A 26,543-nucleotide genomic window follows, 5' to 3' on the forward strand; every position below is an offset into this window, starting at 1 on the left:
TATAAGTAAATGGGCATACAGGGGCTCGAGCATGATAATAAATGGGTCAGCTCGAGCACTGCATGAAGTACAAATAGACCAGCTTAAAATGAGTTGGGCCCGGCGGGGTCGACCCATTTGCCACCTCTACTTGAAATATGCATAACTGGCCATAGCATTATAGCTTTTTACATTTTCTGGATTACATTTGGTTCTTCATTGTAGGGGTGGACTTTTGACAGCTGAAAAATTGAAAACCGGTCAAATTTAGATTGAATCTCCGCAGAGAAACTATGACACGTTTACTTACATAGAATGGAAAATAATCATGAATCGGAGACAACAGGAATGAGAGAAGAAAGGAATTGGTATTGATTCCGGAGGAGTTGATTCCTAAACCCATCTCCCCCCTTCGTAATCAAATTCCTGAGTATTCAGAAATCGATTCCTTATAAGGAGGTGGGACCTACACCCATTCTGATTCCTTCATGTGTTAGTAAACGCATGAGCATGAATACTTTTATCCAGAATCATTCTGATTCCTTTATGTGTTAGTAAACGTAGGAATAGTTTTACCCGCTAATCATTCCCTCTCATTCCAAGTAAGTAAACGTGCTCTAGAATCAGACTGAACTGCCGGTCCGTGCTGAAAACCCTATCGAACCGGTCACATCAAAGTTCGACAATACAACAAATTGGAATCAACCGAATCAAACTGGTTCCATCAATTTCTTTTGAACATTACCCTAGGCTTGCACACACAGCATTACATTCCTGTCTATTTTAATTGAGGTGTCAAATTATTATTGGTAGTAAATATGTTTCTCTAGAATTGCACACACTAGATTATATATATATATATATATATTTTCCCAATATCCCTATACGTTTCATACCACACCTGCAAGTACACAGACGCCTTTTCTGGGTTCTCTCTTTGTTTCAAACAAAGGCAGTTAAGCAGCTCATATTCTCTCACCTCTTGGTTATTTATTGGTTTTGTGGGCGGGTTTTTTTTGGGCATCAACATATGAAGGAGTCTTTGATTTCGTGTACAAAATTGTGTTGAGAGAGAGAGAGAGAGATTGAATACTCAAATTTGTAGATATGGAAGCGCTACAATCACTATATGAATAGTCCATCCGGACGATCCGGTCCGTCGGTTGATTTCAATTCCAGTTATAACTAGGTTTCTTAATCCTAATCGGTGTTGCATCTGTATGTTTGTCTATAAATAAATAAATACCATCCAAAATCCTCCATTGTTTTCTGTTTAGGAAATCGAAAAAAATCCCCAGATCGATCGATCGAAGATGGTATATGACGAGATTGTGGCTGTTGAGAGGCGGAACAGGGATTGGAGAAGGGTTCACTATGAGCAAGAGGTCAGAAACAATCCTCTGAATTACGACTCCTGGCTCGCTTACATAGGGCTAGAAGAGAGTGCTGCTGCGAATAAGCACCGAATCAGAGAGCTGTTCCGGCGAGCTACAGCTAATGTTCCTCCGGTGCCGGAGTTGTACCGGGACGGGAAGCTTCGGTGGCGGCGCTATGTTGATTTGTGGATCTATTATGCAACTTATGAGGAGGGTTCCGGAGGAGACGCGAGACAAGTTTATGAGCAGTGCCTTGCGGTGATTCCTCATGACAAGTTCTCATTTGCCAAGGTTTGGCTTCTTGCAGCGGGTTTGGAGTTACGACAGGGGAATCTCAAGGGTGCGCGCAAGATCCTGGCCACTGCCATGAGAACGGCACCAAAACCCAAGATATTTATCAAGTGCATTGAGATGGAGATGAAGCTTGGGAATTTGAATCAGTGTCGGAAACTGTACGAGAAGTATGTGTGTTGGAAACCACAGAACTGGGATGGTTGGGTCAAGTACGCAGAGTTTGAGAGAGCATTGGGGGAGACAGAACGAGTGAGGGCCCTTTTCGAATTGGGTATCCAGCAGCCGGAAACCGACCTTCGTGAGCGGTTGTGGTCGGCGTACATTGAGTTTGAAATATCCGAGGGGGAGTTTGAGAGAACTAGAAAACTCTACGAGAGACTACTAGACTGCTCAAAGGATGTCCGGGTCTGGATCAGTTATGCAAGGTTTGAGGCACAAGAGAACCATTCTATTGAACATGCTACAATGGTTTTCAGTAGAGCTGCTCGCTATTTAAAAGCTTGGGGTCGAAGTCAGGAGGAGAGGAATATGTTGGGACAAGTATGGTTGGATATGGAGGCTAGCTTTGGCGATCTGGGCCTCAAGAGTTGGATTAAGATGTTCAAAATAGAAGAAAAAAGTTACTCGATCTCAAGGCTGTGGCCTCCAGATCGAGTTGTAAACTGAAATTCAAACGATTCATGTCTCTTTTATTTATTCTACTTCTTTTTGTTTTGTAAAACTGTTGTGATAATCTTCAAAAGCCTTAAAGTTGCCCGACTCTGTTTGCATCATTTGCTTGGATCTTGTTCTTTCTGTAATTGTTCCCACATATTTGTTCTCAAAAGTACACTCCCGCTCGATGCTGCGGGTTGGTTCCTTTTTTCTTGTCTCAAATTTGTTCATGGTAAAGTCACAATTGTAAGGTAAGAAATGTTAAACTGAGAAAAGTTTAGCATCTTACACACACTGACACTAGAGCTTATGGAAACTTAGCATTATCGATCACTCAGCCATGCAATTGAAGAGGCGTTAAGTGATGGGGTTTAGATTAAAACCGTCAAGTTTGGTTCCAAGAATACAAATTTTGACGACTCTTGCATTTGACGTTACAAAGCTGTGAAAACGACGACAGGAACACTAAAAGAACAGGGAATGAAAAGCAAATATGCTTGTGGGAATAGCTGGACTCCTCTCTTTCTATTTTCCTTCTTCTCTTTTACCTACAAAAAAAAGAGAGACCAACCACAGAACTAAAAGAAAGCACGGTTATGGGCACGACCATACTCCTTTCAAACAGAAGCATCTAATTGGCAAATTAACTGAATCTATTCAAGAAGATAAACTGACCATGGAAATTAGTGGGACTCTAGCCCAGAAGTTTGCAACTGCATCAGCCAAATGAAAAGCATCATGTGTGTTGTCTCCTCCTGAACAGTAGCATAATAAGCAGGTTACCTTCAATCCTTTTGCCTGATTCAAAAGCAAACATAGGATAAAAAATCACCTTAATCTCAAGTTCTAGCTTGTAAAAAAAAGGGTTTAAAGCCTTTAAAGGTATGCTTTAGGGGAGTGGGGTAGAGAAGGACTTTGGACAAATAAAAACTCAATGCTCTAAAATGAAATGTCCACCTAGAAATTCTTTATCTTGGAGATCAATTATTTACTAAAGAGAGGGCGAGCATCATACAAACAATTTAGAAGGATGAACTCCATGCAACTTCTCATGAGTGGAGTCTCCTTATTCATTTCTTTATTTAAAAGTTAATAGAATGTGGCTCCTGCCTTGTTATGCTCTCCTATGATGCTTCTCTGCTTATTCTTTTTCAACTTTTTAGTTTCTGTTTTTTACCCCCTCTTTTTAACTGTTATATTTATTGATCTACAGCAAGAAATACACACAGCTGATCAACACCTGCAGCAACATCACACTGCTGCCACACCTGATCAACGCCAGAACAAGCAAGAAAAACATGATTCACATTCTAGAGAATAACCGTCTCAAATTTGTTACAGAAACCTTCTACAACCCAGTAGATATTTGTTAGAATCGAGCTAAACTTCCGCTCTTGATTATTGCACCTCATGTATATATATATATATATATATATATATATATATATATAGGTGCCTTGTATTTGTAATTATATGAAGGAAAATAAAATTACTATTCTGTTAAGAAAATTCTCTCTCCAGTTTTTCATCAATATTGATGCTGAAACTTAACCACTTACCATGTCTCTCAGTACTTGGGATCAATCTCTCCAGTCTCCATAAGTCTGGAGATAAAGTCTCTTTTCTTTAACTGCCATGTAACCTCAACTTATCAGTGACATTGAAACAATCAGTACAATATCAATTAAATCTAGAACAGAAATGATGAAGAATACGAGTGGAATTTTAAGTTACCTGGATCTGGAAAGTTCAAATAAATCTAGGCTTTTATTATTAGGATTCTTATTAGTATGAGGATTTATTTTTTAGGATTCTTTTAAGCATAGGAATATAAAAAATTACTTAATCCTAGTTATTCTAGGATTATCTTAGCCTCTCTATATAGAGGGCTTTGTAGTCTTTTATTTTCAGATTTGAGTTAATAAAAATTGAAAGATTTGTGTGATGCAACCTAACCTAAGGTGTGATGCCTAAGACCTCCGGGTGTGATGCCTAGAAACCCTACTGGTGTGATGCTAGTGGCCTTATCCTAGAATCTCACCAGTGTGATGCTGGTAGTTCTTTCCCTTCCTTCGTAACTTTCTTATTCTAAATCCATTTTCTTCTAAATAATCGAGACCTCAGCAATCAAATCCTAAAGTACTCAAAGTAACCCTAGTTCTACAGTTTTTTGTCTATTGGTCCTGCATCAAGAAAGGAAGGTAACTCATAGGTAGCTCATCATCTTCTGAATTATGGAGTGTTTCAATCTTTCTGTCAATTAATTTAGGCTAACAAAATGAATGAGGTAGAAGACATAGAAAGAGCTGTGGCCTTAAATCATTAACGTTAAACAGTATGTAAAAAAAGTACATTACCAATCAAGTATATAGCAGCACTCATTGTTGTCCTCATATAAAATTATCCACATATGCATCTTATCCGTCATACTACCATGAAGAATCGTGCTACTTCCTGAATGACACAAAGAAAAAGAAAATTGCTCATCAAGGCATGAACTTATAATTTGTAAAGAGATGAAGAGAGAGATATGAACTTATGAAGACAGCAATAATAACAACCGATGTCTATAAGAGATTCACCAAACAAATGAATATGGTATTACAGATTACAGGATTTATATTAGAGGAAGGTTGTATGATTTCGGTTTATATTTGTAATATCTATGCAAGAATTGTGAAAGTAAATTATATCAAGCAATTATGCGTTGTTTGTTCCAACTCCTGAACAGTTGAAGTGGACGAAGCAAACACAAAAGCAGAGGGAATGAATGGGAAAAGATCATGTGACTGCTGGTAACTAAGGGGGGATCTCCTCCCTCTAATAGGGTACTTGTTCAAACCACAGCACAACCCCAAAATATTGCTCCTTCCAATTGTTGATTAAGTATGCACTTTTGACAGATGTAATGGCTGCTCAGGGCAATAAAAATATACAAACTTAAAGTTGTGTAACCAGTAAGAATTATGATGAAGTAACAAGAGAAGATTTAAACTTACATTCAGGATACAGCCGGACATGAATTAGTAAGCAAATTTGAGGGGAGGGGGGTGCGGAACAGCTGAGAATAGCCAATGTTGCTCTCTAAGTGAAAAACACGACAGTGACGACTTGTGGATCTCATTCCAAACTGTAAAGATGAATACAGAATTAGAAAGAAAATAAGGCTTTTGACTCATCCACCCAAGCATCATAGTCATAATAGAAATTGACTATTTCTATGTTGAGTAAAAGAAATCCTCTGGTAGCAGGTGTCAAGGGCCAAGCCAGAGTTCATGCAGCCTCAGACGATAAACCTGCAGGCCGCAGCAGAAGAATAAGCACGTTCATCTTCAGTGTAAACCAAAGTATAAAGAATAAGCACGTTATTAATAAAGAAAGTACTGATTTTGAGGTGCTGAAAGACTTTTAAGTAGAACAGAGGTACACTTAGCAGAGGCAAAGAATGTTAAAGGTCCCTATCTTAGACCATGAAGGACTCAAGTAAGCAAATTTTGTAAGGCATTATAAAAACAATAGACTTGTAAAGCCGGAAAACCCAATTGCTGCTATCCGGAAAACCCAGTCGACCATTAACCCAATCCATTTCATTAAACGCCGCACACAACACAATTACACAACTCTCATAAAAAAAAAAACAGAGGATTACAGAAGCTCTCGTCATATTACTCACATTTCCCCAATTTAGCTCTCCATTTTCTCCAACACCAAGAAACACCCATTTTCTCCAAAACCAGAGAGCGCCATGGATTCTCCAGCTCGCACACTGTGGAAGCAGTTCGGTGCTCGTTCCTTGCGGCACGGTGCAATTTTGGAGACTAACCGGACTAGTACGTACGAAGCACTCTACAGCCCCTTCATGGTAAGCTTAGCCTCCGGCGGCGACCTCCCACCGGAAAGTTTTCATCGCCATGTAGCCGGAGTTCGGCAAATTCTGGAAGCCATGGCCACAGTGTAAGTCCGTCTCCGTTGCCCCTTGTCTTTTTATTTTGATTTGTCTTTGATTGAATACGATTCTAGGGTTTTGTCTGTTTAGGCCTTTGTTCTCTGCCGTCCGATCTCCGATTCTAGGTTTCGTCTGTTTAGGGCTTTGTTCTCTGCCGTCCGATCAATTGACTTTGTATGCTTTATATTATTTGACTCACTGACTTTAGGGTTGGGTCAGATTCGGGATTTTCCCGCACAAAGATTTTACCCCAAGTAGTAAAAGAATCTTTTGGTTAATTGCCAAAGATTTTCACTTTTCCTTGATTGATTGATTGATTAGGGTAATAGTGACTTGGGATCAAGTTTGATCAAGTAATAAACTATGGTAAAAAGATTTGTTTTTTGGGATCAATCTTTTTACCGTGGTAATGTGACTTAGGATCAAGTTTTGACTTTTTACCCAACAACACGCCAATGGAGGAAGTGCTCACTTTTTGACCTTTTTTGAGTCATGGTTTGAACTGAAAAACTATAAGATGTCTAGACTCTAGGGACCAATATAAAGTTATGTCTGTACCAAACAAATTTATCCGACATGTATAAACGTATGCCTGCCTATATGTACGTATTCGTATGTGAGGTTATAGAAGGAGTGAAATGGATCAAGATCTGGGCAAGAGAGGTGTTGGGGTTCTTCTTTCTGTCTTTCTGTTGGAGTTTAATTCTTGTTCTTCTGTTTTGACTTTTGAATAAGTCATATCTGTACCTCCTATTCCTTTTGAATTTGCTGCTATTGACCAAGTCTTTAGGAGTCCTACATGATCAAGTAGTTAGTTCAGTAGTAGTAGTAGTAGGGAACATAGTGTTCTTAAATATTTCTACACTTTCTCATATTTTTCTTTCTTTCATGGAATTGTCTTTTATTTCCTTTTGAGAATAAATATTGCCATCAGAGATTGAAATCTAAAATTCCAATCTTTAACCTTGTTAATGTAAATCTCTCTCTCTCTCTCTCTCTCATGCTTTTTCCTTCTTCATCTGTTAGATATGCATGGGCTGAGGAGAGTACATCAATTAGGGGAAACAAATCGGCCCAAGCTGCAATTTGTGGGTTGAGGCAGGGAGTTGAAGAGGAACACACTTACCTCTCCTCCCAATTGGAGAAATGGGGGGTAGATGCCTCCAAATACTCCTCTGAACCAGTTGAGTATTGCCAGTTTATCACTGCTAAGTTTCCCTTTTGCAATGATGCACACTATGTTGCTTTCTTGTTAGCTTCAACGATTACCTTTATCAGTCTCTCTGCCTATTTGGCTAGAAAGTTAAAGCGAGTTGCACATCCTAAGTATCTTCATTGGATCGAAAGATTTGCCTCTGAAAGTTTTCAAGCCTCATGTATGCAAAATGAGCAAGTTTTGAATGATATCTGCAAGGATGCAAATTTGTCTTTGAACAGTGGTAAAGTTGGTGGTTTTGGGATTGAAATACATTATCGTAAAGCTATGCAACTGTCAGTTAACTTCTTTGCCAGGCACGTGACTATTGAGGAATGTTGCATAGTTCCCTTGACAAAGGAACACAATCCTGCAAGGGAACTAATACTTGTAGCATGTGCTTTGGATTCACCATGCTGCTCATATATGAAATGTGAAGCTTACACCAAAGATTTCACTTGTCTAGTGCTCAATATCATTCCTATTGTGAAGGGTGAGTACCAACACTTACTATAATGTTGAGTCACATTTCATTTTGGATTTGAGTTTCATTTTTTTTGTTTTGCAGTGGGATTCGTCCACGAAAATGTAAGGAATGCTTTGAGCCAATTAGCTGATTTTCAAGTAAAGGCCACGGGAATTAAAGACATTGATGAAGTCAATATCGGTCAAAGTTTCACTGATCTACTACTAACCATTGGTAGTAGTAAGAACACTTGCAATGCAAGAGTTCATGTTGTGGCGGCCCTTTATGATAATTACGATAATAAATTGAAGTCAGCTGTATCATCAGGTATTCCACACTTTGGCTTTTCTTCTGTAGAACAGTTAATCTAGAATTTAGGAATTGTTTATAACATATATCAGGAACTTTGGCTTGGCCAATAAGGTTGAGTTTTTCTCAACTTACAACTCTATCTAATAGTCCTCTTTTCTGTTGTTCGAACAGAGTGTATGGATAAATGTATTTTGCATACAAACTTGGAATCAAGTACTGTGAAACTTGATCTATTCAGGGAGATATCCAGAAATACCAATAATGAAAAGTTGCTCAGCATATATGTTGGCAATGGCATCGATGACCTAGGATGTCTTCTAGAGGCAGATATTGGCATTGTTCTCAATCCTTGCCCTGAGTTGTTGTTTCTGAGCACTCAGTTTGGAGTGTCGTTTGTGCCACTATGGGAGGTAACAGTGGCGAAACAGAAACAGATGCGTGAAGGGATACACTTTTTATGGAAATCAAGAACCGGGACCCTCTATGTAGTTAAAACTCTGGATGAAATTACAGCTTTCATGTATGGGGCATTTAAGATTGATTGTACACCAGAGACCAAAAATGCTAGTGGACCATATGAATCTTCATCATTAGGAAACCTGTTTTCAAGTTTGCCAAAACCGAAGAGTGCAAGCCAATCAGCATACTTTAGCTTGGTAACTTTTCATTGTAGCTTCTTCCCTTTCCAACATAACACAAGTTATCTATATTCTAATTTAGTCTTTTTACCTTGCAGGTAGAGAATATGAGATTTGAGAAGCAGCAAGCTGAGAAGCCAGAGATATATTTGACTAGTGCTACTCCCAGGAAACCACCTAAGAAAGAAAAACTACCCTTAGCACTCATTTTGCCAAAGCCGAAGAATCTAAACCTATCTGTTGACTCTAGCAATGTAAGTTTTCATTGAACCACTGCTGAATCCTTTCTTCCAGTTTCAACAGAACAGGAAATTTATTCTAGTTTAATAACCCTTTTTAGTTTTGACCATGCAGGTACAGAAAAGGGAACTGGAAAAAAAGCAGACTGAGCAAGCAGATGGTAACCAGAAAGTTGAGAAGGCAGAAGATGATATCCAAATGCCACCAGCTAAGAAAGAAAAGCTACCATTAGCACTTCTTTTGCCAAAGCCTAAGAATCTAAACCCATTTGTTCACTCTAGCAATGTAAGTTTCCATTGAACCACTGCTGAATCCTTTCTTCCAGTTTCAACACAACATGAGCTGTTTTCTAGTTTAATAAACCTTTTTACCTCGCAGGTAGAGAAAAGGGAACTGGAAAAGCAGCAGGCTCGGCAAGCAGATGGTAATCAGAAATTTGAGGAGGAGAAAGATGATATCCAAATGCTACCATCTAAGAAAGAAAAGCTACCATTAGCACTGCTTTTGCCAAAGCCGAAGAATCTAAACCCATCTGTTGACTCTAGCAATGTAAGTTTTCATTGAACCTCTGCTGAATCCTTTCTTCCAGTTGCAACAGAACACAAGCTGTGTTCTAGTTTAATAACCCATTTTACCTCACAGGTAGAGAAAAAGGAACAGGCTGAGCAACAAGATGTGAACCAGAAGGAGGAAGATGCGGTAGAAGATGGAAATAAGCAAGTTGAGAAGGAAGAAGATATGCAAGCAGATGGGAAAACCAAATGAGCAAGTTGTAAAGGAGGATGATGTGAAAAAAATGTGAAGGAGCAAGTTGAGAAGCAAGGACAGCTGCTTTAGTATTTGTTGTATAGACAAGAGTTTTGAACCTAACAATTGTAAATGACAGTAGAGCTCACCTCCATTGAAGGGTGAAGGAACAAAATTGGTTGAGAAAGTCTCTTTTAGTATTGGTTTTCGCTACCATGTTGAGGATTTTCAAGTAAAACCGCAAAGAAGACTTTTGTTTCATCAATCTGTAGCAAAAGGTTACCCATTCTAGTTCAGGTAAGCTCTGTTTTCCTCAATCTTTGCTTTTATTAACTTGATAGTCACAACCTGAATGCTCTTATTGTTGTGAATTTGGCTCGTTGATATGCCTAAATTGATTAGGATTCAAGGCAAAACCCAATGGGTAAATGAAGATTAGTGCGCACAGGAATTCTTCTAGTATCCTAATGGGTTTTGGAATAGGAAGAGTTATTCCTATTGATTTCGACCTGGAAAGTAAGTTCTATTCTAGTTAGGAATAGGAAAGCTAGCTCTCTTTCCTTGTTCTAATAGTTTTAGGAATCCTAATGTGACATGTTTGTAACCAGCACCTATAATCTCTAAATAGGGCTGCAGGGAGGTCACATAATGTGTCCTCAGATCAGAGAAGAGATCAAAGAGAGATCTCAGAGAGTTCTCAGCTACATATAAACACAGGGGCAGGGAGAGCCAAGGGTGATAGAGAGATCTAGCAAAGGGGTTGGGGATTAGCATAGGGATTTCAATAAGTACTTGTAATCAAGTTGTTATTCTCCATAGTGCTAGTGATTCTCAAGAGAGATCACACAGAGGACGTAGGCAAAGTTTTTGTCAAACCTCTATAAAATTCTGTGTTCGTGTGCTGTGGTTTTCTTGCTGTGATATTTTGCATCATCATCCTATTACTGTTTGCAGTCATAAGTCTACAAAGAGAAACAAGGTTCTGGGTAAAAGGTGCATATTTACTACACTTATAAAGTTCTTACACTTGTAAGTATAGTTTCTACTCTTTATTTTATTTTTATTTTTGGTTAACTAGATGAGGTATTTTACCAACTTAATGAAAAGATTAAGAGTTTCTGTAGTTTATTTGTTGAAGCTTTTGATGCTTAATTTTTGAATTTGAGCTTCTGGAACTGGAATTTGGGCATGAGACTTGGTATTTAATTTATATATACGAAATCACTTGTATATTGGTTGAACAGAAACTATTTCTGTTTGCCTTTTTTGTTGGTGCACATTGGTTTAGAGATATAGATAAACCTTTCTAAGAAGAATCTGTTCCCAAGAAAGAATCCTTCACGTTATGATGATCTGGTTAACACTGGAACTTGCATGCTAAGTAGCGCATTAGTATTAAGAGCTAAGAACTAGCCACAAGTTTTGAGTAGAAGCTTGAAGATTCAAATAATAAATTTGATTTCATTAGGAGACACCTATTCCATATTTTGTGGACAAATCAAAACTATGTCATTTACAACCCAAGTTCACATGTCCATGTACTTTGGTGTCTGATCGAGTTCCACATATATACAAAATTTCACATCTTCTTGTTTGAGGCCTTGAAGTCTTTATGTTTGTAATATGTAGATTTTTTCCCTTTACAGCAAAGCAAAACAATATATACTCGGGAGTATGTCTGGTTTTCTCAACTTTATATACATGTAGGATTTTTTTTATAGTTATGATCGTTCATCTGGCTATGAGCACTTCATTGCTTGAATTTTTCCTAGATGCAAACCAGATTTTTTGGTGGTTTATGGATCTTGATCATTAAAACTATTGTAGCTATATTAATTTCTATGCTGATTTAACAAGGCCCTTAAGATATCAAACCAGTTTGGGAGAATATAATACATAACAGGTGATTTGAAGATCAAAAGTTGTTTATAGTTTTTTTGACAACAATTATGGCAAGACGTAGTTATAAACCAATGTTTAGTTGTTGTGAGTACGTGTTGTATGACAACTGCCACTATAATGCAGCATATCTATATGATTATGCACCTTTTTTTTGTGTACTATGAAATGTGTGAGTGTGCGCGCACGTGCGCTCTTTATTTTTTCGTTGCTTTTTCAGTCTAGCATGTGATACTGGTCTTTTTGGATGACAATTACCTATCTGTGGTTACCTTGATGCAATGATTTAACATAGAAAATTCCTGCTCCACCAGTCATTGGCTTAACTGATATTCATGAAATCATTGTTACTTTTGCTTTACTCCAGAATCCAGATAGCCAGGTGGGTAGGTCCAGCTCTCTTATATATTTGTTGTTTAGGATGTTTATAATATTATTAGCGAATTTAGGTTCTTGTCAGAATTGTCGACTTGAGTTGGTTGAATTTAACTGGAGGGGCACAGTGATTTGAGTTCTTCTGTTTTTGGCCTAGGGCTAGTCCTGTTTATGTTTTGTTTCCTGTAGCTAGCTGATGACTTCTGTACATGGCTTTTGTTTCGTGTTTCTGGTTCATTCCTTAAAGTACAGTTACTTTCTTTTCAAAAATAAAAATTAATAAACAAATAAAGATATTAGCAAAGCCTTGATTAGTCAAGTTGAATCATATTAGAGAACTTCATCAAGAGTTCTGTAGTTACACTACCAAAGATAGCCCTCATAACCACTACTACTTGTAACTTTATTTAGACCTGTTTCCTGCTCGAATGGGTACACCAAAAAGTAAAAATTTTACCGTAATTGAATGGCATGTGTACATCATTTTTCTGTTGTGGTATTTGTGGGAACACCAAAATCTATAATGAACTTGGATAATTGTGGTTGATATTCATAGTTTTATTCATGAAGTCATTGTACACATTTGTTTTCTCCATTTATTGTTTATTGTTATATTCTTATCTAGTTTTCAATGTAAACATGTTTTGCTTGAGTGAAAGAATTGAAAAGCAGCAGATAATGAATCGCTGAGTGGATACTTTCAAAACCTCTTCTGGGCCTTTTGAAATAAATAAAATGTGATGTGCTGGTTATATGCTCAGATCCTGTTCTTGCCGTAGTCCAAAAACCTAATCTAGCATGCATCATATCAGATCCTGAAACTGATAGACTGATAATTATACTGGTAGTAGTATGCATCTATAACAATGATAATAATTTCTTATCAGCAGGAATAAAGGATTTTTAAATTTGAGTACTTGATTAATAGTTAATACTTTGTTTCTGTGTATCCTTTGTCTAAGGATTTATTTTCATCTCTTGATACAGGAGTTACTACAAGTAAGTCACAATGCCATTTTTCAGTTTGTGCATCTATGTTTCTCTTGTTTGAACATATGCATTTCCATATATGTATTATGTAGTCAATGAAGATTTGTGGTGTATTATTTATAATGCGTTGTTGTTTTTTTCACTGGTGTGCATTTGCTAATCCTGTCATTCAATGTAGCAAGCAGTTTCTTTTACTGCTGTTGAAGGTACCAGCAGGTGTGGTTGCTAATGTTTTAATTGATGTCTTCAAGTACCACTTAATTGGTACTTATTTTTACCTTGCACTTTCTAAATTTGTAGGATTATGCAAGCATGTGATGATTATTTGGTAGCGGTACCGATTACCTGCAGAGTCTATGATAATGCTTGTATTGTTTGATAGTTCAGAAAATAGGTCAATAAGGGCAGACTGAAAAGTTGTCAATATAATGGCCTCCCTGTTTTAATGTCACTTGTTTCTGGGAAAAAATATTACTTCTCCATAAATAGTTACGTCCCTTGAATGTTCTATTCCTACATCAGCCAAGTCCCCAAAGCTAGCCTCCATATTCAACCACTCTTCTAGCAATCTTACTTTAATTCAGGTGCTGAAGTTCTAAGATGATTATTAGCTCTCCAAAATCCCTGATAGGCAGAAGAATCAAAATATAACGCTGAGATGCTGTTCATCAGATCATTGAAACACTAAAGATATAGTACTTTAGAAGATCTCTAGGACTGCTTACATGTGCTCTCAAATTTTAGATAATGGCAGTTCTCGCAGATACTTGTTATTGGAATTATAGTGATTTGAACATTCAATGTCAGCTGCAGAAAATGGAGGTTTTGACGATGATCCTTTTTTTCAGTTATAATTTCAATTGTTGCATATAAATTGCTTTCTTCTTAGTTAAGTATCTATGAGGCCTAAAATGTAATATTTGACCCCAAAGGAGTTCATTCTCCAGGCAATTTTGTCACCATTCTAACTTTGTAACATTTTCCATAGTCTTCACTCTTCAGTATGCACAAGATCTAGCCATCTAGGCCTTCCTTTAGGCTCATAGTATGTTGGATATTTTGTCTGCTAGAATAGGTTGAATAGTTTTCTTTTCTTTTATTTATTTATTTATTTTTTGGCAAAGTTGTTGAATAGTTCAATTTTACCTGGATCAGGGATCGCTGCGGTACGGGTTTGCAATACCCTAACTTTTATGGTATGCGGTACGCTAAGATATATTAGTTAAAGAGATAATTAGTACTCATTAGTTTGGTACTTTTTTTTTTGGTTATAACCATTGCTTTTTATTAGAGGAAATAAGGATAAAAATCTCAGACGGTAGGTTTTGAGTCTGGTTTGCCAAATTAGAATATGTAACTGTGTCATGTAAGCCCTTGAGTGTTTTCAAGGCAAAGATATTACAATGAACTAGTGTTGAGAATATATACATCCCACATGGGAAAAATGGGACCTTGCCTATGGGTTTATAAGGGTTTGGGCCACTCCATCCATTGCCAATTGGTTTTGGATGTGAACCCCAGATTACTTTATCACGGTATCAGAGCGGGTTACCCACGTGTGCATGCCTCATGGCCACACGGGCTCCACGTCACCCAAAGTTGTCCACGTGTATGGCTTGAAAATTCACCACACGTGCGGGTATATACAGAGCTACTCCTGCAGATTTCTTACTTAATTTTCTGAGTACTATATGCAGAACTAGAAGTCTCATGGAATTGCTTTGTTGATTCTGACTTAATGCAGTTAATGTCGACCTAAGTACCATACAATACTAGGACAAGTCACGGTGATAGTTTTGATACCTGATAGAATTGCCAAGGTTCTGTTTGGTTGCTCTGCCAATGAACAAATTTTCACCCATTTGCTGGTATGAGCTCTTAAACCCTCAAATTTTCATAATCATTACTCATTTTACATTAGAATATGATTTATTGTGTGTCGTTATAGACTTATAGCTGTCCCTCCAACCTCAGCCTTAATGTTGTCATGCGTTACTTAAGTCATACAAACTCCCATTGGAGATTTGTGGATGCAGAAACTAAATCAAAGCGTATCAGTTTGACTTATTACAATTGCTTATTAGGCAGAATTTTGTATTCTGCCATATTGTATTTTCATTAACGATGTCATATTGTCCTCTTCGAGAAATTTTCTTTTGGAATTTTGATCGTTGACAATGACACTTTAGAATCAGAATTGATTTTTCTGTGGAACTTGTTTACATTTCAACTGCTGCAACATATTAATAATTTTGTGTTAGCAGTCAAATTCCAGGGACATGGAATTTTTGAAAGTAAAGCCATATGCGAAATGTTCCAAATACGCAAAGAGACCTCACATCTGCTGAAAATATGAACCAGAGATTCAACATGATTTTTACATCTGGGGCACATGAAGATTAGTTATAAGGATCCTAACAGCCCATATTAATGTTTCGATTTCAGGGAGAAGGTGCAGCTGCCAGAAGAAGTTGACGTAGAAATTAGAAAGACATGAAAACTTTACAGCTACAGCCAACATTCAATTTCAAGTCATTTGGCAACAGATGAGCACTATGAGGAATGGCTCTCCTAGTCGAAGAACAACTAGTATTAAAGAATGGTCTTTCTAAATGTACCCAGCAAATTTCTATGTAGACTCAGCAAATTTGTTTGTTTATAAATATTTTTAATTAAACCAGCTAATTTCCCAAACTGCCCTTATCTTGTACCCAGCAAAGAAACAAAGGCCACGTTGGGCACGCCTGATTGGAATGGATTGGCATCGATGACTGATTGGATTAATCATGGATTGGCATCTTTACAAAGACACGCCCTTAGAATATGGTCTATCAAAAGTTAGAGATTGAACATTAGTTTCCGGAAAACAAAAAATGGAAAAGAAATATGTAAAATTCATTAAGGAAGTTACTGTGAACTTTCTCAAGAACAAGGTAAGGATGCAGCATGATCCAAGTGAAAGCTGCAAGAAAAGGAATGGCCTAATATTGGTTTGGTACTTCGATTAAAAGTAACAACTAATATGAGGTAACAGAAATCCTTTATAAAAACTTTTTATTGTGAATCAAGAACTTAATGAAAACAGAATTTGACAAGTACAAATCTGTAGGAATTGGTTGTGTCCTCAAAACATATAATCACCAGACTAAGGCATGGTATCAAAGACCTTTTCTTCTATATTCTTGTTTTGATTAGATTTCGTTAGTGTGAATGTGTAATGGAAAAGGAAACCAGGATCAGACCAATAACCAAGATTCATATATATAACCAAGATCAATAAAATACCAAATTATCATTAAAGAATGAACTCTAATTTACATGAAGAAAGAGATGAAAAAGAACAAACATAGATCTTTTTCTTTCTTTCTTTCTTTTCTTGAAATCAACAACAAATGTTAATCTATAGATTCTTTACTAGCTAAGTAGGAAGATTGAAAGCCACCACCAAGGTTGATCATATTGTGCACTATGATACCAAACCCATGATGGGGTGCCAAAATATGAACCATTGAGATCAGCTGCCTCGAGTGGGTCTAAAGTAGTATGTAAGTCACTCCATGCATGCAACTTCTACACTCATAAACCAACGTACACATTAATTCTACATCTTCAACTTCAAACAAAGCTAGCTTATTTTCCTTGTAACCAGAATGGCTGTAACATCTGCTATGCAATCAATTCTTGGAAGCTCTGTAGCTTATGGAAGAGCTACAGGCAAGAACAGATCTGTGAACTTGAAGATATTGTTCTGGCTAGTTATGCAGTGTCGAGCTATTTCCAATCTAATCCAAGTTAGTCATCGATGCCAATCCATTCCAATCAGGTATGCCAAACGTGGCCTTTGTTTCTTTGCTGTGTACAAGATAAGGGCAGTTTGGGAAATTAGGTGGTTTAATTAAAAATATTTATAAACAAACAAATTTGCTGGGTCTACATAGAAATTTGCTGGGTACATTTAGAAAGACCCTAATCTTTAAATTAGATCTTTCTGATTCAGACACTTAGCAAGAACATGGAGCACCTCTTCTGAACTAGGCTAGAAATGTTGTCAAGTATAAAATGAAATGTCGGTGAACCGCGGCCTGTTGGTTAGCTAGCCTAACTAATATTGTGAAGGTCACAGGTTAAAATCTCACTGACATCAGGAATGGGGTGGGGTGGGGAGTTACATTGTCGTCCAGAGTAAAAAAAAACAAAAAAAAGTATAAAATGTAATATTATCTTAAAATGCTTATTAAAAAAAAAATTTCTTAAAATGTATATATATGAGAGTGCAATTAAGCTCATGAAACAGGTTTGGACCTGAGTTATGTTGGAGGAGGTACTAGATGGAGTTCGGTCGTTGATGAAGGAGTTTGCTCGTGTTCGAGTAAGAGGCATAATCAGATAGCGCATAAACTAGCCAGACAAGCTTTTAGTATAGTGCAGGAACTGTTTTGCAAAGAAGTTGGGCCTCCTTGATTTTAGGTGCAGTAGAGAACTAGCTAGTAAGGAACTGGGAGTTTCCCATTTGATGAGTTAACAAAATCTATTTTTTTTAACAAAAAAAAAAAAAAAAAAAGCTTATGAAAATTAACATGTGGTAGAGGAATTTTGTTTTTCTGACTGCCTAGTAGTGTTATATGGGATAGGGAGAATATTCCAGGGAATAATCAGTCATGCTTGACAAGATAGAAATGTTCTGATTCTGATGAAGCATATCCGACACAATGTGGAAAATTCCACAGAATATATGGATAGGACAATGCTCATCAGGAGAAGTCATGCACTATGTTGTGGAAAATGAGGCATTAAACCTCAAACTCAAAGCTAGTACAGCGTTGTCTCTGAGGGACTCCGGGTAAGGTTCTGCATATTACTATCCAAGAAATAGCCTTTTCTGAAGATCGCAGATTTCCAGGTACTTCATCGTTGCTTAGCTTTATTTACTGCTTCCCAAGTGTCCAAGTTGAAGCTTTGAGCTCTTAACTACTAAAACTCATTGTTTTTTAGTTCTGGTTCATTTTGGCTCCAGCTGTAACCTAGTTAAATTGTAAACTGGAGCAGAAGCGGAATGGATGCACCAAATCAATGGACTTGGACTTTAAACTTCAGGTTTGAATTCTATGTTTCAGCCATACATCACGTTTAAGAAACTGCAAATGGTATGCTTTTTCAGTATATATCGTTCTTCAAAATACGGATCATATTATGTCCTATATGTACAAGTTTCTTTCTTGCAAACCCGAAACAACCTAATACAATAGACTTCTGTGAAAGTTTTGTACTATGGCATGGCCAGGAATGGTTTTAGTACTACATACCCGATTATCCGGCTGTTCTCCAACACACTAGGATAAATAAACCCCATGAACTGTAACGTTACCTCTAGCCAACAACTTAAGTTAGAAATAGTATATGGATTCCTAACAGAGCATTAAACCCCAACAGATGTATAACCCCTCTAATAGCGGAGCCTATTGCAGAAGATGCAAACCAACTATCTTTTTCGCTTTTATCAGTATGAATGCAGGATGTACACAGGTGCTTTCAGAACCATTCTGCAGGATGCAACAAGGTTATGGGTAACTCCATCCTCGGATGCCTATCCTCAAGATACTTGGACTCTTGAAGTCTGGATAAAATGTATTAGAAAATTATCTACAGAGTACTACTATCAGTTTGGTACACACTCTCTTTCATCTCAATCATAGAAATTCCGCCAACTTTTTAACAGAAAAGGAAGTATGGCAAAACCCCAATTTACATGTCGAAGATGTGCTCATTTTGCAGGTAACTTTGTAACTCTGGGAACCCGTTGGCCATCAACCAAATGCTGAATGAGTTTCAAACTGGGCAGGTTTTGGGGCTATCCTACCATAGATAACTGCAGCATACAATTCTAGCATCATGGGGTTCTCATTTTCATCATAGTTCACAAGGCATCTCTTACTCAAACATGGCAAATGCATCACAAAACCATTTCATTGCAAGTCTCAAAGCACAACTGTACATATCGGTGATACTTAAACCTAAGGTACTCTAAAAAGAAAGGGGAGCCCATACATAGAAAGGCAGATATAGACCGAGGGGATGAGAGCACTAAGCTGTAACTAAATGTTGTGTTAGCACTGAGGGGCACCAGAAAGTATGGGACCCCTTGTTTTTGACCCATGCCTTCCCAATGCTGGAATGCTAAGGGACCGGCGTTTTCTAATTTTCATATTGCCAGAGCACGGCATTGTCATCTCATTCTTCTCCATAAAGAGGAGAGACGTATATGAACATAGTGGTTCAGAAAATGACTCGTTTCTAGTTCTAAGGAAAAGATCCAGGTTCTGGCGATACTTATCCACATCCTTATTGGCTGATGGGTGCTCAGCAACTGGGAATATCTTAAGCTTGCGCTCCGTAGCACCATCATCTGACCAGTATCCATTCCCCTGAACGTCCTGCATTGCCAGGTCTTCATACTCTTCATCTGATTTCGTAGACTCCTCATCCACTGACCCTATCTGCACAAATAGCAGAAAATTTATTATATTTATAATCTGTGATATAATCATTTAATATCAGCAGCTGAGTATCAAGTTTATGCCGTATCTTAAGCTATCAGTCATCATTACAAACTTATCACGTTCCCCACATGTTTATATCTATACACGCATGTGTGCCAACAGACATATTGGGCAAGCAGAGACGTCAGATGCAAAAAGCTGAAGTCTCAAGTTAATGTCTTAATCTCTTTGATTTCCAACATAACCTAATAATTGAACTAAAACAAACCAACAAACCTCTTCTTCAACTTGTTTGTCATCATCATCACTTAATTCCTCATCACTGCCTACATCAGCTGATTCATCAACCTCTTCATCGCTGCCATGCACCGAGTTGTCCTCCTTCAGCTGAAGGGATATAAATAAATAGGTAAATATTTAAAAAATCCAACTTGAACATGTTTGAAAATCTAACCATATTTGCAATATGGAAAATACTTCAGTACATTAATGTACCGATACATCAAGTAGACTAAGTTCAATACAGATGTAGACTAGCTCGGTACAAGGGTAGACTAACTCCATGCATGTCTACCCATGTACTGAACTAGTCTACCTCTGTATTGAACCTAGTCTACTTGATGTATCGGTACATTAATGTACTGTACACGATCCCTTGCCATATATCCAAAATAAAACATCTTTTGAAGATCAAATCATACAACCAATAAATACTATCAACCCATACCACTAATTTCAAGATTTATACAGTTCATTTAGAAAATAGGTTTGGAAAATTCTCAAACTACACCTAACCAAGGAAACTGATCCTTACAAAGTTTTTTTCTTGAATAATCAAAATTAGAGTTTAGAAGGTACCTCCTTGGCAGGTCCCTCCGATCGTGGTGAGCTGCAGCAAGAAGAGAAATGCCTACTTACAGTCTCAGTATCATCAGCCCTTGACCCATCAACACTTCCAGCACAGCTTGGGCCACCATCTTTGGGCCAAGCGCTTAAACCATAGAGACCAAACTGAAGATTCACTTGCTCTGCACTGCCAATCTCCATCTCAGTCCCATGGCAGAATATAGGCTTCCCATTACGATCGACTGAATCAACAGGCCAAGCCTTTGCTACAGATCCATCAGTATTTACAAGAGCCATCAGATGCCTAGATGACCCTTTTCTCTGGATAAGTTGAAACATCCCCTTTGAACTCAAAGAATTGGCTGCACGCTGGTTCCTATACTCCTCATCCACTACGGTTACTGTATTTCTCGTGGGATCATAAAGTTGTTCCCCTGCTTCACGCCTACGGAGGCAGCTAAAGACTGTTGCATGGATTGCAGCCACACTCTTGTCAACATTAGTGTTGTTAATTTTGGGGACAAGATGCTTGTCAGCCCTCTGGCAGAGATATTCTTGAATTGTTCTGATGTTTCGGATGTACTTCACATATTTGTTCTTTGCTGGGTCCAGTGTCATATACTTTGCACGTACTGCAAATCTCTCCAAGTGCTTATCCTCATTTGTGATAAATATCATGAATGGTATGATCGAAGGGTGTTTCTTCATAAGCCCCATCTGTGGTTCAAACAATTATTGAGATGGAGGAGTTTAATATAAAACAAAACAGTAAGAGAACAGTTTTAAACTAGGAGACGACAAAGGGGAAGAGAATTAGAGATACATACCACAAAATTAAGGCTTAAGTGAACACCTTCTACAATAACTGATTCTTTTCTTTCCTCCCATGCAGTAATAAGACGGTCAAGACTGTCAATTACCATCTCACTTTGTGCCTTGAATCCTTCAATGGCCATCTGCTTTGGACCGATCAATTCAGCAGTACTCGAACCAGCGTCTAACATAGAGCCATCAACTATTCCATCTTTAGAAAGTGAATGTGAACTTCCAGCTGATTTTTTGGCTTTCTTTTTGGCTTTTGCTTCTGCAACTGCCACTGGATCTAAACACTCCCCTGCATGATAGGTTGAAGCCCATAGTAAAGGATTTTGCTTCTCATCTGCGAAACTCCTCATCATGTGCCGAATCGAGTCGGTAGATATCACAGTTGTGATTCCCAACCTACTACCCTGAAAGATGATATGGGTTAGACCCAAAGTAAATGATATAGAGTTATCGTAACAGCTCAGACATTGTTATTAACTTTTCAAATCATTAACTATAACTTTAGAAAAGAAAAAACATTTCTAACTATCATATCAGATTAGCAACTATATAAAAAATCAAAAAGGAACTATGAAAACAAAGAACTAGTGAACTCAAATACCAGCAATGAAGACAAAGTAGATTTTCCACAGCCACTGGTGCCGCACAACAGTACTGTTACAGATTCCTTCCGTTCTCGAATTCTGCATGGAGAAAATATATGAAGATAAAAATTGGGTGCAGTGGATAGCAAATACAATTAATTTTTAACTCTGGAGAATGCAATGCAACAGCATTCACAATAACTCCAAACAACAAGGTCAAATAGCAAGACTGAGCATTTCCTATATAAACTCCTACAACATCCAATGATATTATATTACTGTTCTAACTCTAATCCCCTTATTTCCAAAACTAGAGCTGCAATGTTCAGATTAAAAAATGGAGGACACCGCATAGTTGACTAGTAAGCATGTTCAAACTAAGAAATGGGGAGATCGTTTACTGTAACAGAAACACCAACTACTTGCAGATGGCTAAACTGTGAGAATAACATGTAGGTCACTTGATGTGGCGATTTTTGAACACCTTAATGACCAGTTATCATGCACTAGTATGAGACTTGTAAATTCTCAGCCTGTATGGAGTTGTGAATGATTAATAACCCAAGGCACCTACTGAAACCATCTTTAGATTTATTCTGGAGAAGACACCCTTGTATTTCCAGCACTGACAAAAGTCAATAGTATTTAAGTTCGTGATTAAATTTCTTAAAAGTTGTCAGAAGAAATAATTAGAGCCAAATTCATGTATAACTCTATTTGACTATCAAAAGAGTAGAGGTGCCAAATAAATATATCATAAACACTTCTTGCAGCCTTTTCCATTAGAATACTGTGGGATCCCAAAAAAAGCTTAAAAACATAAGTATTTCAAATTCCTTTATGGAAACGTTATTATGGGCATAGTGTTCAAGACTGTGATGTTCAGACATGATTCTGATGAAAAATAAGCTGAAATAGCAAAAATTCATCCAAAGGAACAAGTACATGTTAAGTGAGCCAACTTGATCCTAAACTATGAAAGTAAATGTTATAAGAATGAATATATATGGCAGAAAAGAAACTACTCTAGCCCATTGTGGCCTATCATATTAACACCAACAAGTACCTAAGTAATTGTAATGCCCAACCAGCTCTTCATGGCATAAACAATGTTTAATAAAGAAAACAAAAGCCAGGCCTTGACTATCTTCTTTTTTTTGCCCCAAGGAAAGGCCCTATTATGGCCAATATGAACTATGTTGGAGCTTGTGCATGAAAAATAAATCCCCAAATAAACAGTATACAACAAAGAAGAGATTGACAATAATATACAGATTAACCACACAAAAAGAATGCTTTAAGGATGCATTATGTCACAAGTTACAACAGAAATCCTACAAGTTTTGTGCTAATATCATTACAGTACTTTCCTCACTACTACAGCTTTCAAAAGTATGCATTTACATATTCTGTTCCAATGCAATGTGATGAACAGCATGTTAACTAAATAGTCAGAATATTACCACACACACTCGCACACTCTGTTTCGAATTGGTAATTGACACTAGCTGTCTGTAATTTTAACTATTGATTTGCCAGGAAAAGGGAGATCACGGAGACCACCTTTTAAATGCAGTGTGTGTATCTGTGTCTGTGTCTGAGTGATTATGATTTCAAAAAGATACAAGACCCCATACCTGCATGCCAAAACTAAGTCTGCCCTCTGATTTGGACCAACATACTTGTACTCAGCCAGAGCATCACAAACAACATCCAAGTAAGTTTCTCTCCTAACTACAACAGTCGTACGTGTTTTGTACATTTCAAATGGTACACTCTTACTTCTATGATCTTTCCCTGAAACCATATGCTTGCACGCCTCAGCTTTACTGGGGGAAACATTCTCTGTCCCGTCCGGAAGCAAGGCATTACATGAACTTACGTTTCTTATCAATTCAAAAACTCGTTGACTAATCTGATAAGAAGAAAATATGTTAGTGTCTAAGTGTCTTAAAGGAAGGAAATATAAATATATAAGATCATAAGAACATCCCAACTAATTAATGAAAGTATGTAATAAAAATCCAAACTAAAGCACCAAATGCTACCAGAAGTTGTTACAACCTGACAATTGGAACAAACATCTAATTAGGGGTCAGTGATCCTATCAGTTAACAAGAATATTCCTAAAATAATGCATATTGTTGAGCAATGTGAAAAATATAAAGTGCAGGCCCATGATTAATAGAAAGTGCAGACTGATGTTCTAAAACAACCAAAAAACACCATAAAAGAAGAATATCCAAGCTTTTGACAGTTCAAAATGCATGATCAGTTGATACCCACAGATAGAAAAACAAATCATCACTTCTCCTACAATAAATTACATAAAATTACGAATGGAACACCATATAATTACGGGTCATCCTCTTGTCAATTCACAGCACAGACACTTTATACATATGGTGTGCAAGCAAACAAGGAATTCACACTAAAGAAACCCTACCGCATTTATGTTCAGGTTGGACAAATCCTCAAGATTATGGTCAATTATAGACGAACATGAGGATCTTTCTACACCCAGATATCAATGTTAAGTCATGAAAAATTGAGTCAGCACACCGCAACAATGTAACTCAACAAAGACTATCGGAGAAAATAGGAGATCCATATGAAACAACAAGGTCAAGAGTTGAAATAAGGGTGCCAAGAGACCTAGAATTGGAGCAAAATTGGAAAGTAAATGGACAGATGAGAGAAAAACCAGTTCAGATGGTTCAACCAAGAATAGATAACGGCTCCACCAGCAGAAAGTTCTAACAAGATGTCGACACAAGGAACATTAATAGTCATAAACAACCACCTTTTCTTTTAATTAAATCTTTTAATTAAATTTAGAGGAAAGCTGGACTAATCTGTGATAATGACATCTTGCACAAATGACTCCAAGAACTCCAATTCTACATAAAAGACCAATAGACCGACCATAAAATTAGTTCCGAGAAGCCTTCGTTGACCAGACCTTCATCAACATTACGTAAGATTATAGACTCTCAAGAGTGAAATTCTGAAAACGTGTTCTGGACGTTCCATCCAAACCCAGATCTACCCAAAAACACCTTCCACAGTACTGAATTCAAACATAGAAACACCCCCTTCCATCCGATTCTACTTTCCCAAATCAAAGAAACTAAAGCTCTGGATTAACGCAAATACCACAGTAACAAAAATTTGGCATAAATCCAAAAAAAAAAAATCTGTACGAACCTTGAAGGCGTGTCGAGGCTTGCATCCCATGAGTTGCAGAGAGCTCTGCAAAACCGGACGCGTATATCGAAAAGACTCCTGCCCTTTCTCTCTCGCTTCCTCGGCATCCACCACCACTATGTACAAAACCTTCGCCGACTCACTCATCTCTCTGCCAAAATTATCAACGCCACATCAAAAATCCAGCTCCCAAATCATCAAAAAAAAAAATGCACAGTGGAAATCTAACGCAATGCAAAGCTGTTTAGATGGTGAATTCGGATGGCCGGAGAGACAAAGCCGAGACAATGCCGGAATAATAAGAGGAACAATGCAAGGGAAGACACGGGGACCTGAAAATCGGTGTGGGGATTGACTGTTGTGTCCGTGCGTGTGTTTTGTGTCTGGGATTAACTTTTTATGTAGAAGAGGAAGCGAAGATGGGTTTGAGATAGGCCATTTTACAAAAAGAGGACCGGGATCTCGCCGCTTTACTCTGTCTCTGCCACTCACCACCTGCCCCCTGACCTCCACGCATCGCCCACACCCACCCTCCACGAGTCCCTCTCTCTCTCTCTCTCCTTCCCTTCCACCGCCACACTCTCTCTCTCTCTCTCTCTCTCTCTCCCTCCAAATGACGGATTTGGGCTTCGTTCGCTGCGAGAATTTCAATTCCTTCCGATTGGGATTTATAAGTGCGGGGGAGGGAAGGGGGGAAGGGGAGAGTGTGGGCCCGGGGCGTAGGTGAAAGGGGGAAGGGGGAGAATGGTAATTTCGGAAAGATAGGGACTTGATCTGGGCAGCAATTAATTCGTTTTAAGGTCACACACCGGGAAAAGGACGACTCCACACGGGGTTTTTAATGCAAACTCGAGCCAAAAAAAAAAACAAAACTGAGCAAATTCAAATTCGGTTTTCTTACCAACAACGATGTAATTGACTAGAACACTGTTGCATAGCGTTTTTGGTTTTCGGTTTCGAGTTGTTCTTCTAGATAATTGAATTGGTTTTACTTTCTAGGTTTTAGTTATTGTAATTTTTTATGGTTATTTCAAAAATTTTCATGGATCGCTTAATATTCATATCAGTATTATAAGCAAACAATTCTTAAGGTAATATAAAATATTGCGAGGGTAATAATAGATTTTTCATGGATTATAAAAGTAAAATAGTTATTATAATCTCTCAAAATATTAATGCACAACTCTTCCATATTAGGAGAAAACTGAAAGATAAATTAACATAAAAACTAGGTGAAAATAACAATTTCAAAGAAAAAGAAAAAAGAAATATGAACACCACCGTTCAAAAAAAAAAAAAAAAACAAATTGACACAAGCTTAGAAGGCTAGTGTTTTATTTGGGAGAACTTAAAAAGAATAATAGTTTTCTCTCTGCTAACTTCCGTAGGATAGGTCCATGATTTTAGTTGATCGCCTGGTGTGGTTGGACATCGTTTTGGGGTTCTACTTGTTTCCTCTCATTACTGGCTGTT

General features: G+C 37.7%; 3 protein-coding genes and 2 long non-coding RNA genes across 13 annotated transcripts; 3 read left to right on the plus strand and 2 right to left on the minus strand.

Moving 5' to 3' along the window:
* Positions 1 to 879: 879 nt before the first annotated feature.
* Positions 880 to 2,411, plus strand: LOC112166029 (pre-mRNA-splicing factor CLF1). Of its 2 annotated transcripts, none has more exons than XM_024302780.2 (2): positions 880 to 1,133; positions 1,257 to 2,411. In XM_024302780.2, exon 2 carries the CDS (start codon positions 1,293 to 1,295, stop codon positions 2,313 to 2,315), a length of 1,023 nt encoding a protein of 340 aa, XP_024158548.1. In that variant the 5' UTR covers positions 880 to 1,133; positions 1,257 to 1,292; the 3' UTR covers positions 2,316 to 2,411. The 2 variants fall into 2 exon arrangements, with proteins under 2 accessions (XP_024158548.1, XP_024158549.1); XM_024302781.2 differs by having other exon boundaries at positions 903 to 934.
* A 136-nt stretch (positions 2,412 to 2,547) lies between these two features.
* Positions 2,548 to 6,282, minus strand: LOC112166030. Of its 2 annotated transcripts, none has more exons than XR_005810758.1 (6): positions 5,977 to 6,282; positions 5,303 to 5,599; positions 4,661 to 4,757; positions 3,863 to 3,933; positions 2,979 to 3,101; positions 2,548 to 2,851 (listed from the first exon to the last, which is right to left on the minus strand). It is a non-coding gene; the product is annotated as an uncharacterized LOC112166030 (long non-coding RNA). The 2 variants fall into 2 exon arrangements; XR_005810757.1 differs by having other exon boundaries at positions 2,548 to 2,881.
* A 532-nt stretch (positions 6,283 to 6,814) lies between these two features.
* On the plus strand, positions 6,815 to 15,897 carry LOC112201606 (bifunctional TH2 protein, mitochondrial). 3 transcript variants are annotated; one of them, XM_024342512.2, is made up of 9 exons: positions 6,815 to 7,937; positions 8,013 to 8,237; positions 8,394 to 8,878; positions 8,959 to 9,114; positions 9,215 to 9,385; positions 9,479 to 9,649; positions 9,743 to 10,144; positions 14,856 to 14,979; positions 15,557 to 15,897. In XM_024342512.2, the coding sequence occupies exons 1-7, from the start codon at positions 7,250 to 7,252 to the stop codon at positions 9,863 to 9,865; spliced, it is 2,019 nt and encodes a 672-aa protein (XP_024198280.1). In that variant the 5' UTR covers positions 6,815 to 7,249; the 3' UTR covers positions 9,866 to 10,144; positions 14,856 to 14,979; positions 15,557 to 15,897. The 3 variants fall into 3 exon arrangements, with proteins under 3 accessions (XP_024198280.1, XP_040361544.1, XP_040361545.1); XM_040505610.1 differs by lacking the exon at positions 14,856 to 14,979; XM_040505611.1 differs by lacking the exons at positions 9,215 to 9,385; positions 9,479 to 9,649; positions 14,856 to 14,979; positions 15,557 to 15,897.
* Positions 15,898 to 17,871: 1,974 nt separating this feature from the next.
* Positions 17,872 to 19,025, plus strand: LOC112201607. 3 transcript variants are annotated; one of them, XR_002936829.2, is made up of 4 exons: positions 17,872 to 18,011; positions 18,104 to 18,205; positions 18,613 to 18,775; positions 18,884 to 19,025. It is a non-coding gene; the product is annotated as an uncharacterized LOC112201607 (long non-coding RNA). The 3 variants fall into 3 exon arrangements; XR_005799329.1 differs by having other exon boundaries at positions 18,624 to 18,775; XR_005799330.1 differs by having other exon boundaries at positions 18,867 to 19,003.
* A 25-nt stretch (positions 19,026 to 19,050) lies between these two features.
* LOC112201605 (P-loop NTPase domain-containing protein LPA1 homolog 1) lies at positions 19,051 to 25,721 on the minus strand. Of its 3 annotated transcripts, XM_024342508.2 has the most exons (8): positions 25,403 to 25,721; positions 25,071 to 25,221; positions 23,501 to 23,778; positions 21,881 to 21,962; positions 21,282 to 21,683; positions 20,467 to 21,171; positions 19,885 to 19,995; positions 19,051 to 19,605 (listed from the first exon to the last, which is right to left on the minus strand). In XM_024342508.2, the coding sequence occupies exons 2-8, from the start codon at positions 25,215 to 25,217 to the stop codon at positions 19,216 to 19,218; spliced, it is 2,115 nt and encodes a 704-aa protein (XP_024198276.1). In that variant the 5' UTR covers positions 25,218 to 25,221; positions 25,403 to 25,721; the 3' UTR covers positions 19,051 to 19,215. The 3 variants fall into 3 exon arrangements, with proteins under 3 accessions (XP_024198276.1, XP_024198279.1, XP_024198278.1); XM_024342511.2 differs by lacking the exon at positions 23,501 to 23,778 and having other exon boundaries at positions 25,403 to 25,719; XM_024342510.2 differs by lacking the exons at positions 25,071 to 25,221; positions 25,403 to 25,721 and adding an exon at positions 24,310 to 24,619.
* Between the last annotated feature and the right edge of the window lie 822 nt (positions 25,722 to 26,543).

The sequence above is a fragment of the Rosa chinensis genome, chromosome 5, assembly GCF_002994745.2.
Source record: "Rosa chinensis cultivar Old Blush chromosome 5, RchiOBHm-V2, whole genome shotgun sequence".
Lineage (NCBI taxonomy): Eukaryota > Viridiplantae > Streptophyta > Magnoliopsida > Rosales > Rosaceae > Rosa > Rosa chinensis.

Bases quoted from the DNA above. Each gene is read 5' to 3' on its own strand.
- LOC112166029 (XM_024302780.2), top strand. From the start codon at position 1,293: ATGGTATATGACGAGATTGTGGCTGTTGAGAGGCGGAACAGGGATTGG.
- LOC112201606 (XM_024342512.2), top strand. From the start codon at position 7,250: ATGCTTTTTCCTTCTTCATCTGTTAGATATGCATGGGCTGAGGAGAGT. The intron at 9,386-9,478 runs GTAAGTTTCCAT...TTTACCTCGCAG, and splicing joins CATTTGTTCACTCTAGCAAT to GTAGAGAAAAGGGAACTGGA. The intron at 9,650-9,742 runs GTAAGTTTTCAT...TTTACCTCACAG, and splicing joins CATCTGTTGACTCTAGCAAT to GTAGAGAAAAAGGAACAGGC.
- LOC112201605 (XM_024342508.2), bottom strand. From the start codon at position 25,217: ATGAGTGAGTCGGCGAAGGTTTTGTACATAGTGGTGGTGGATGCCGAG. The intron at 21,684-21,880 runs GTATTTGAGTTC...ATCATCTTTCAG, and splicing joins CTACTTTGTCTTCATTGCTG to GGTAGTAGGTTGGGAATCAC. The intron at 19,606-19,884 runs GTTTGTTGGTTT...CTATTTGTGCAG, and splicing joins ACAAACAAGTTGAAGAAGAG to ATAGGGTCAGTGGATGAGGA.